At 33.4% G+C, this 12,087-nt stretch overlaps 1 protein-coding gene across 1 annotated transcript in view; it reads right to left on the minus strand.

Annotated features, from left to right (window-relative positions):
• Nucleotides 1–406: 406 nt before the first annotated feature.
• The window catches only part of LOC126879130 (neuropeptide SIFamide receptor-like), a 493,604-nt gene continuing 481,923 nt past the window's right edge, over nucleotides 407–12,087 (minus strand). Inside the window, exons 5-6 of the mRNA XM_050642082.1 lie at nucleotides 9,896–10,088; nucleotides 407–4,364 (exon numbers count right to left, since the gene is read on the minus strand). Coding sequence (XP_050498039.1) covers nucleotides 9,926–10,088 — 163 coding nt within the window. The 3' untranslated portion in view covers nucleotides 407–4,364; nucleotides 9,896–9,925. The remainder of the gene's footprint in view (nucleotides 4,365–9,895; nucleotides 10,089–12,087) is intronic.

A 12,087-nucleotide genomic window follows, 5' to 3' on the forward strand; every position in this document is an offset into this window, starting at 1 on the left:
AATAATGTACTTGCGTTTTGACTCACCCTGTATTTGATATAAAGAAAATTAGCAATATCGACAATTCTTGAAAATTTTGACAATACGTTAAAAAATATGGCATTAATAAACCATTGTTGTTTTGCTTATTTTTATTTATACAGGGAGTTGAACTTGTTACGATTTTCATATAAAATTGGTTATAACTTTGTAAAAACCCTATATAACATAACAAACCTTTATATTTTTTTGATGGAGAAGTTAACAGGATTTCGAATTTAAAATAAAACATAGAGTGTTCCATTTAAAAAAACATAAGTTTGATCTGCCACTGTGTTATCGAACACCCTGTAACATTCTAACTAATTTTGTAATGTGAAACTTTTATTGCTATCTATTACTATAGCGGAGCTACTGAGTTTTACCCTACTAATCAATCACCCTGTATTATGTTTGAATACATATTCAATTGAATTGAAGGAAACATAATTGAGAGGTGGAAGAGGAAAAAGATGATGCCCGATGCGATGCATATTCCTGGATAAAAAAAAGGCATGGTTTTTCAATGATCTTTCAAACCGAGTACATTTTTTATTTCAAAGCCATACAGTTTAAATTAAAAGTTAACAATCAATTTTTTTCTATTCTATATATTGACATATTTCCAACCCTTTTCTAAAAATTCTTTTATTTCCAATAGTAATTAATAGTGTTGTAGTTAACAGCGAAAATTGATGTCAAAATCACAATATAACACAACTATGCAAGATCCAAAACAAAATAGTATATTGAGCTTTAATTGTTTTGTAACAGTACTTGAAATATCACAGGTGACATGTAGTTCAACTGAGATTGAATGTTGGAAAATTAAATCAAGATACAGGGACTGTGTTCCAATATAAATTAGAGTAATAAATATGGACAACGTGGCTACAGGACATTCTAAATTGAATGGACCTTGGCAGATTAAACAAAAATAGCAGTCCCATCTGGTTCAAAGAAATACGAAAAGAAATCAGGTCTATGATTAGAACTGGACAATGTAGGGATATAGAACAGTTGTAGACTAAAGACGACACGTTTAATGTGTACAAACAAATCAGACAAACTACAGATCAATATAAAAAGATTCTATTATATAGGATTCTTATGAATGAACGATGCCAATTTCTTAGAACACAAAAGAACAATAATTGCAAGAATGGAAAATATCTATTGACAATATTTTTGCATATAATCGGAATATACCGTATGGCAGGACTTATACACGTCAGATCTTCAGTACCTATCTAAACAAAGAAAGAGAGTTTCTGAATATCATAAAAAAGGAGAAAGTTGGAGTACTTTGCCCACGTAAAGAAAAATCATAAATATGAATTGCTGCATGTAATTATTCAAGGAAAAATAGAAGGGAAACGTGGTCCTGAACGACGAAGAATATTCTAGCTCAAGAACCTCCGCCAGTGGCACGGAGTTAGTACCTTGACATTCTTTAGATCTGCTTCGGATAAAGTAAAGAGCATGCGAACTGTGCTCAATGTTCATGAGGAAAAAGGCACTTAATACAGAAGAAGAAAAACTTAGTGAGTTTACCATCACGGAAGATTCTTTTATTGTAAAGAAAGATTGAAAAGCTCTGAAAAATATTCCTTCCGAAATTTTTTTAATAAATCGCTAAAAAATGAATGTACACGACAAGATTCCTTTTTCTTAATGTGCCTATCCGTGACGAATGTTGGCGATCATTATGGCAATCTTTATCTTATCTGCAGCAGCACGGAAAAGCTGCACAGATGTTGTGTCGAACCAGATTCTGAGGTTCTTTAAAGCTGGATGATCAGGATGATCTTCTTCTTTCTGGACCTCGCTTTTCAAATATTTTTCCTTGCAGGATAGCTTGTAGGAGTTTATATTTGGATTAATTTCGCATAACGTGTCTCAAGTATTTTAACTTTCGAGATTTGATGGTGGTGAGTAACTCTCGGTTCTTCTTCATTTTTCTGAGGACTTCCTCATTTGTGACCCAGTCAGTCCACGGGTTTTTCAGTATTCTCCAATATAGTCAAATCTTAAATGCTTCAAATTTTCTGCACATGTTTTCGTTCAAGGTCCACCATTGAACATCCACAAAAAAGTACAGGTAAGAGAATTTTTACTTTTATGCCAAGAGAAAGGTTGTGGCTTTTGATAAGAAGGCCCCCATCCAATCGAAAAATATTTGGGATTAATAAACTGGGCAGTATGGGTTAACGAATGGCTACATTGTGCTCAACTTCTAGTTCTGCCTGCTAAACCGCTGTTAAGTCTGAATAAACCTTATCAATATGCTTTGAAAGATATTACAGAAAATAATTATTTCATTGCACCCATTTTTAATTTCAGTAATTGTCTGAATATCGAATAACAATAAATATACGAGCACAGGCCCATATGGATTAGACCGAAACCAGTATATAACACAATTTTATTTTTCTGAATTAGAATTTATTTCACAGTAATTATAAAATAAACAAAATACTTATAAAATAAACAAAACGGAAAGTAATGTCTGGCGCAAAGCAATTGGACAATTACACAAAAAGTGATTTCTTTATCCAAAATATCTTGCGTATCTTTTTTCTACAAACTATATTATGTGTGCGTTGAATAAATAATTTATGACGTTAAATGAGTTATTTAATTTGATTACTTGTCAAAATCATTCACGACAAGTGTTTATCTAACGATTTTCGATATTCCATTCATAACAAAGGTCTTTCTGGACATAAAACTGCTTAATATTTAAATTTTACTCAAGGAACTATCGGGTTGACATTGCACTGGACCTGGGCCTCGATTTTTGACCCTTTGCTTCGTTATCGAACGTGTTCGTTTCGTATCTGTTTAGTATACGAAGCGAATACGTTCAATAACGAAGCGAAGGGTCAAAAATATCTGTTTAGTATACGAAGCGAATACGTTCGATAACGAAGCGAAGGGTCAAAAATCGAGGCCCTGGCAAATGAAATATGTTAAAATGTATAAACATTTTCAATTTCTTTGCAACACGAAAATGCAGCAGCTGCATAATACTCTGGTCAAATCGGAGAGTGCAGGAAGAGTCTATACCGGTTTCGGAGGATTTTTCCTCCTCATCAGTAGTCCCATATCCTCTTCTCTCCGATTTCCCCAGTCATCACACTTTGGGCCTTTCCGAATTGCAAAGAACGAAATGTCACGGATGTAGTAGAGCCATCTACCGAAAAACAAAGTAAGTTATCAATCGAAGTATCACAGAAAACGATAATAAATATCGTTCCCATACCACCAGATTGACAACGGCATCCTGTATGATTTATAATTTTTGAAAATCTCGGGAGGTTGTAACCAAAGAAAGTATTCCACCTGTTGTCAATCTGGTGATATGGGAACGATATTTATTATCGTTTTCTGTGATACTTCGATCGACAACTTACTTTGGAATAGGTTAGTTAATAAAATAGGATAGTTAGCTTTATAAAAAAAAATAAAAAAACAATATAAAAAAGCAAACAAAACAGATGAGACATGTGAGAGTGCTATACACCTGGAAAAGCATGCCTCACCCCCTAGGTTGAACACTACTACTTCGCATTACTTACTCAATTTCTTTTTGAGTTATAGGTCATCCAAAAGAGAACAAACATTTTTGAGCATTAAGCATTGAGGCTGTGTACCATTAGGCACGGGCTTATAGTTAAGTACATTCTAAATCAGAAAAATAATATTGTGTTGCACATTAGTTTTTTTCCAATTCATCTGCGGCTTGGCTCATAAATATTAATTAACCTAATATAACTCATTAAATATATAACTTGTTTTGTTCAGATTTACGTGTTTTTGATTCATATGTGGGCAAAATATAGACTATATTATAGTCGGTTGTATTTTTTTAATCAAACCTTCAAGCAGAAAGTTACTTATATGTACTTTTCTATTTCTGAAACCCTATAGAGATATATCAAATGTAAGTTAACCCAACGCTTCTCGTACGATGAACACAAAACCCAAAAATCTACTACGATATCAACAAGTTTTGTTTTAAGACACGCTTCAGGTGAAGTACAATATCGTTAAAAAGATATATTATCTTAGATCTGTTTCAAAGTGTCGGTCACTACAATTTTCTGCCATAAGCTTACAAATAAGGTACTGTGATACCAAAATTTCTGCCTTGGTTTCCTTAAAACTACAAATTTTTCTCTTATTCTTACGTCGAGACAAATTCAATACATTTATGGTACAATGATTTTTTTTGGTTGGTTGGTTGGTTTCATGAACATAGTCAATGACTCGTTGCCGAAACGTCTAGGTCGAAATTTCTTTCGTAAAACGGTGAGCAAAATGGTCACAAGTTGAACCAAGCCCTGTAAAACAAAAAGAAGAATCAATAAGAGCAAACATTTATGAGAAAAGTTGTTTGAAGTTTATTTTCATGGGATTATACACTCCGACGGGTATAGGAATAGACGTGAGCTGCGCACAAACCGGAGAGCATTTGGGGCCTCAATTACAGAGTTGCCACGGTTTTTATATACAGGGTGTCCCGGAAAATAGTGCGTTCCTTAAAGGTGTGGGTAGAATGCACCATTTAAAAGAAAACTTTCTTATAAATTTTTTTTCTAAAGTCATCTGTTGCCCCAAAAAATTAAAATAATGTATTTTACTAAAATTTACATTTGGCAACACGGCAGTTTTATTTATTTTGACACAGCTTAGATAAAAATATACAAAAAATTGTAAACACAAACAGTCATATCATAATCACCTGTAACCCCAGAGTAGGTACATCCTATTGTTGTGATATTGTCATGATTTCGATAGCGAGTATCATGATATTATGTTAATTACGTTTAGTGCAAGATTTACAGCAAGGCTATTTACCTCCAAGTAAAATAAGATCTTCAGAGAACCCGAATTTCTGTGTAAAGTGTTATGTGCAGATAAAGTTTATTTTTACGAATGGTGTGTTTGACTTTAGTGGTTGACAAAAGTATGAATTTGTGGGCTGGGAATATTTTTTATAATCATCTAATTGAACCATTCGAACTTCCCAGAAGATTGAATGGAGAAATGCAGGTACTCAAATGTTTGCAACATGTTCTATCGATGCTTCTTGAAGACGTAGCTTTATTGTAATAAAAATTTTTTATGTAAGTTAAAACACTATACAAACCTTATTTATTAGATATTTAATAAACACAAATATAATGCTGTTTTTCTATTACGGTTATCAGTATTTTATCAATGTATATTATGCCTATGATCTATGATTCATGATAGTTGAGTTACAGTAAAATTATTTTAGCACAGAAGGAACGCAGCGCTGCCGGCTGTATTTGCTTTTCTGTGGACATTAATCAAATGCATTAAAATTAATAAATCATTTTTTTGAAAACGGTTGACTTAACAAAAAAAATTTATTAGACTTTTTTGCTCTAAATGGTGCACTTAGCCCATACCTTGAAGCAACGCACTATTTTCCGGGACACCCTGTATACATAGATTGACTGATTTCTTTTAAATTTATTCTGCTTACATGAATCAGTAATTATAACGAGTTGCATGTAATTATTTAAAATTTGTAAATTTGAAATGGTTATTTAACAATATTCGTTTACTATACATATACAGTATGTCCCTGTAAGTTGTATCCATATGGAAAACTTTTTATTATTAATTTTACGAAAAAAAGTTATTCTTTATAAAAAGTTCTGCATGGTCCAAAACCCAAGATTCAACCATCAGATATCAAATTTTATGAATATTTTACAAGGTATATCAAAAAGTTTGAATTTCACTCAAGAGTAAAGTAGCTTTATTTTTCACAATATTGAAAATTGCTATTATGAAAAGTTGTTAAAAACTGTATTCTAATATGCAATTACATCCTTCTAATTAAAAACATTTTTTCTTGAAAATTCATGGATAACTATCATTATTTTCAGTTATTTCAATTCTGATAACTCTTTTATTATTAATTTACGAAAAAAAGTGATTCTTAATAAAAAGTTCTGGATGATCTAAAACCTAAAATACAACCATCTAATATTAAATTTTATTAATTTTATACGAGGAATGTCAAAAAAAGATAAATTTAGATCAAAAGTAAAGTACTTTATAGTTCAGAACATTTCAATTAGAAGGATGTAATTACATACTGAAACATAGTTTTTAATTTCAATAACTTTTCATAATAACAATTTTAGATATTGTGAAAAATAAACGTATTTTACTCTTGAGCGAAATTCATATTTTTTGACATACTTATCTCGTATAAAATTGATCAAATTTGACATAAGAGGATTGTATTTTAGGTTTTAGACCATGACTTTTAGACTTTTAGACTTTTTATTAAGAATCACTTTTTTTCGTAAAATTAATAATAAAAGAGTTATGTGAATTGAAATAACTGAAAATAATTAGAAGGATGTAATTGCATACTAGAATATAGTTTTTAATTACAAAAAACTTTTCCTAATAGCAACTTTCAATATTGAGAAAAATAAAGCTACTTTACTCTTGAGTGAAATTCAAACTTTTTGACATACCTCGTATAATATTCAAAAAATTTGATATTTGATGGTTAAATCTTAGGTTTTGGACTATACAGAGCTTTTTATGAAGAATACCTTTTTTTCGTAAAATTGATAATAAAAAAGTTTTCCATATGGATACAACTTACAGGGACATACTGTATATTCTCTATACTATAGAAATAGTGTATACCAGGGGTCACCAACTATATTCTCTGAGGGTCCGTTTCGAAAACCTATGATATGACACTTTCGGGGTCCGGATTAATGCTGCGGGTGAAGTCGAGTTCGCTCCGCTTCGTTCAGGTATATTTTAGAAGGGTACGAATTGGCTCCCGCATGAATGCGGGTAGGCTCTCATATAATCGCAGAAACATTAGACATTGTTGCCAAATCGTGTAATATTTATACTGCTTAGGAAATTTACATAGTGATATAGACTTTTTATAGGAAATTTATACTTTTAGACAAATACTTTTAGAGTTTGTTTTAGTTCAACATTGGCATATGTGGCAATTTTAACACAAATTATCGGTGTCGGCCGGTATGCGCTCGACCGTTTTGCGCTCTTACCTGAAATCGGCCGGTTTGCGCTCTACACTCTAATACCCGAAAGTTAAGTTAGGACCGAAGGGTTAGGTCTTCCTCCTTTCCCATAGATATTTCTAGGAAGGTACCTGTTTCTAACAAAAAGAGAAAATTTGAAAGAAGTGACAACGCTGGGTGATATTTTCGACATGTTTAGGTAAAATAAATTTTGTCTATGGGAGCCAATTCGGACTCTACCTTTTTTAGTTCAGGTAAAATTCTTACCATTGGGAGCGAACTCGACCCCGTCCAATGCTGCCTGTGTCTGGTTGTTTTGATTCGGATTCTTTGCGGATTCTTAACAAGAAGACAAATCAAAAGGGTGCCGGGCAAAATTTTTGGGCAGAAATTGTTTATCAATTTTTTTTAAATTCAAAATATCACCTTTTTTGCCCCCGAAAATATAGTTTCAGCATTTTTGGGTCATCTTAAACAAAACAGATCTTCATTTTTTTCAAAGTTGATAGATTTCGAGAAAAATGCAAAAATAATCATTTTCGAAACTTGAAAATTAATGTGTAAATTATTATTTTTGAGGTTCTCAAGTGTCTAAATTGAAGTTTAAACTTAAACATTCAATTTCAATATTCTGATAAGTAACCGGCGCTTATTTCAATTTAGAACGTTGTTTTTAATTGTTAATTATGCGCGCCCACTTTCGCCGTAAACCGCCGCAGAGGCGCGTCGCACTATATGTTGCATATCGCACTACATGGTGCGTTGATAAATTATTTAAAAAAACTATGTTCATAATATGTTATAGAATTTTAATAAATGTCAAGTACTTGTTGGGAATTTCTCGCATAAGTACGTATATGTATTATGTACGCACCATAAAGTGCGACGATTAACCCTTAAAAAACAACGATCTATATTGAAATAAGCCCCGATTACTCGTTAGAATCTTTAAATTAAATGTATAAGCTTCAATTTAGACACTTGTACACTAATAATTAATTTAGGTACACATGAGTTTTCAAGTTTCGAAAATGCGTATGTGTATTTTCGCATTTTAGATTTTAACTCGCTTATGACTTGAAAACTATCAACTTTTGAGAAAAATCACAAAAAACCCTTTTTTTTTGTTCAAAATCACCTAAGAAAAACCTAAAAATACATTTTTCGGGGCAAAAACATAATGTTTAATTTGTTTAAAAAATTGTTTCCTGTGTAAAAAAAATGTATAACCTGTATGAAGTTTGGAATGAGTTTAGTGCAACTGATTTTCATTAGGAAGTTGAGAAATTCATCTGTTAGCTGAGAGCTGTACTGATTCTTAATAAAGTTCATTCTTGAAAAAACGGCTTCGCATCCATAAGTTGAGCCTAACATAGTACACAATTTCATGGCCAAAGATTTTCAAAATTGCAAAACACTATATTCTGAATGTATTTGCGGTCCGCAAAAAACTAGTCCACTGTCCGGATGCGGACCGCGGTACCGCTAATTGGTGACAATTAGTGACATGGACGCCAGAAGCTGCAGCGAGAGATTTGAAATAGAACTAGAGGATAGAGAAATCCTTCCAGGACTACAGCTTAACAAAGAAGACCACCACAGAAACCTCTTATTAGGAGTGACAAAACCGGATATACTGCCTGCTCTATTTCGCAGCAGTCCTTTGCAATATTTTTGATGCTACACACAGAAAATCCTGAAAATGCAATTCACAAATCTCAGATTATTTACTATTCTTTTGATTCGAATATTTATCAAATTACATGTCATACTAGCCATACGCTCTTGAACTTTTTAAAAGTTAATCATAGGTTTATCAGCAGCTGCTTCTCGTTGAGCGAATTTTAATAGAGTGTATTATTTCACGAGCTTAAGCGTTCAAAATTTTTCGCTTTACTTTATACTGTTGACGGTTTTTTAGATAATGAACAATTAGAAAGTTCAAAATCACATTTATTATTAAAAATGAAGATATTTCGCAAAACTTGTCAACGTCGCGGATCGACCATAGAGTAAAACTATCCATATAAAAAGCTACGCGGTTGTCGATCAACTGGCGCTCTCTGCCGTAATTACTGTCAGCGCGCACATTATGTTCACGTCTATTCCTATGTCGGTTCAGCTATACCAAATACTATTGACTGTAATACATACAATCCATAGAGTTATATACAACTCTTGACATTTCCCATTACAATGGGCCGTGATAGTGTGACGTCAAAACGTCAAAATTTTTCCAAACACGTTGTGTCTAGGTATACGCTAACGTGTACGCAAATAAAAAAGTTAGGTAGAATTAAAGGTCATAATAAATATTTTTCTATCAAACAAACACTAAACATATCAAAATAGCGTGTATCAAAATATACAGTCACTGCCCACGCTAAATAGTCACTAGCTTGATGAAGTTTAACTTTTTTATTTGCGTCCATTTTAGCGTGTACCTAGACACAACGTGTTTGGAAACCTTTTTTTGACGTTTTGACGTCACGATTATCGCGGCCCATTGAGGAAGCAAACAAATAGCGCCATCTAGTGGTCCGCGGTGACAACCAGAGCAATCTAACCTTACATTTATAAAATTGCTTTATTATTGTTTTTGTATAAGTGTTTGAACTATTTTTATTTTAATTTAATTTTGCAAAATTAGCTCCTTATTAAAAAATTTATAAAATTAAATTTGAATGTTTACGTCAAATTTTACGGTGTCACAACGTAGTTTCACCGCAAGCCGACAGTTACGCTAGTGGCAAGGTGCTTCCAGATTTCTGTGGGAGTTTGATGTATTACGGTCAATAGTATTTGCCTATACTCACCTTTTAAACGGGGGTGGACCGTTTCAGGGTTCAGACCCCGGTATTGTTGTATATGTAGGAGACTGCGTTGTCTTGTACGGGCGGCACTTTTCTTGTTGAAGAGTTGTTGTTGTAAAAGTGTGACGACTTTCTCATACTAGTGGACGACGACATCAAAGCCACGGTTTCGTAATATCTCAGTCTTCCGCAACATCTATACAAAATGGTAAATTATAAGATATAGCCTCAAAGGAACAAATAAGAATTTTAACTAGGGACTGTTGGTATTTCACTTATTACATTCTTTGTTGTTTGTGTAAAGATGCATTAGTAGGTGGATGATTATAAACCCATTAGAAATGTTTCCATATCAGTGTAATTTACGTTAATTATGTAAACTTAGAAAAGGAAAAACATCTACAAAACGGTGAATACTCATTTATTACCGACGATTTAAAGCGAGTTTAGATTCATTAGGTATTTATTTCAGACACTCCTGGCGAAGACAATGATGGCTATGATATTAGATTCTGACAGCGACTTATATGTACCGTCAAGCTTGTCGTTTCACCTACATTAGATAGGTGAAGTAACGAAGCACTAAAAAGCCCAAAACCTAGGAATTTTGTGCAGTAAGATGAATCATCGTCATGCAACTTTTTGCATTCGATTCGCGAGAGTGTCAGGCAAGTTTGTGAACTAAATTGATCTCCGGCAAAATTTTTGTGCATAAAAAAATGCATTCTCAAAGTGCATCTCGAAGAGATGCAAAACAAAAATTTAGAACGCAGGGAATATTGATGGACATGAGTTACATTTTTATACTTAAGGGTTTTGGAGGTGACTGAACACGAATTTCATGACGGCGGTGGTCTCCGAGGTACCTACCTGGTGCCCAGGGTGGAACTTGTCGCCTGGGACGATCGAATAATTCGCGGCAGGGCCCCCGCAAGGCTGATTGGCGCCCGCGTGCGGGACATATTTTAGCGCCCTTTAAATATTTTTGAAAAATTTAAACCCAGAATAAAACACTACATTATTATTGAGGCCGAAACTCCCTGAAAACTTATATAATGTTTATTTTAATATGTTACAGGGGTGAAAATAAAAGAGAAAATTTGTGATTTTTAATAATTGCAAATATTTAATTCAAAACAAAAGAAACTTTTTATTTACTTTAAGGGACTGTCGGCCCTCGGCAATAACGTTATCTTTCATTATGCTTTTAAATTTTTTAAAAATACTTATTGGTTTTCTCAAGATTCGAAAAAAATGAATACATTTAAAACACATTGAAAATTTTGAGAGGCGACATTTTGAGCCTTTTCTCTTAAATTTTTTGCAACATTAATGAAGCACCATGCATATTAAATTAAAAATATACATTTAAGTAAATAAACAATAATATTTTGTCATTTCAAAGTTTTTAAACAAATTTTATACAGGGTGTCTACATAACTAGGAACCATATGGGAAACTTTTGTATTATTTAGAATCTATGGAATCTATGGATCTTTTTCTATGGAATCTATGGATCTTTTTTAGAATCTATGGAAATTAATAAACTGAAAAATACAGATATAATTCTGAATGACCAACTCGAGACATACAGCTCCCCACTCCTCAACCTCTTCAGTTAGAGACTTAAAAAGGCAAACACATTGTAAATTATATCCACACACACATTCCCACAAAATTTTCGTCCACCTGACGTGGACTTCCTGGCAATTGACGTGCATATCCCCAATAACGAAACCCTCACGATAGTCTCTTACTACAAATTCCCGGGTCAGCCACTCAGCAGGCACTTGCTTGAGTATTTTTCGACGCTTAGCAAGGCCGTGCTGATGGGTGACCTAAATTGTAGACACACACAGTTTGGTGATCACCGTTCAAACCCAGAAGGCATCCGCCTCACGGATTATCTACTAGACCTTCCCATCTCAAGAATCACCAACACTGAATACACGTTTTTGAACGCCAATGGGGCCTCTATTGTCGACCACATCCTAGTTACTAGTAACATTCTGGATCGGTTCGGGGATAGATGCCACATGGGCGATTCAATAACGTCAGACCACGTACCACTTCTTGTCGACACCGACATACTAATTCCAAAACAACCAAACCCTCCAAGATCTATAAGAGACTATCGTCACGCTAACTGGACTGAATTCCAAAATTTCATCACTCAAAATCTCCCTATGTTAGGC

The sequence above is a fragment of the Diabrotica virgifera genome, chromosome 1 (genome assembly GCF_917563875.1).
Source record: "Diabrotica virgifera virgifera chromosome 1, PGI_DIABVI_V3a".
Lineage (NCBI taxonomy): Eukaryota > Metazoa > Arthropoda > Insecta > Coleoptera > Chrysomelidae > Diabrotica > Diabrotica virgifera.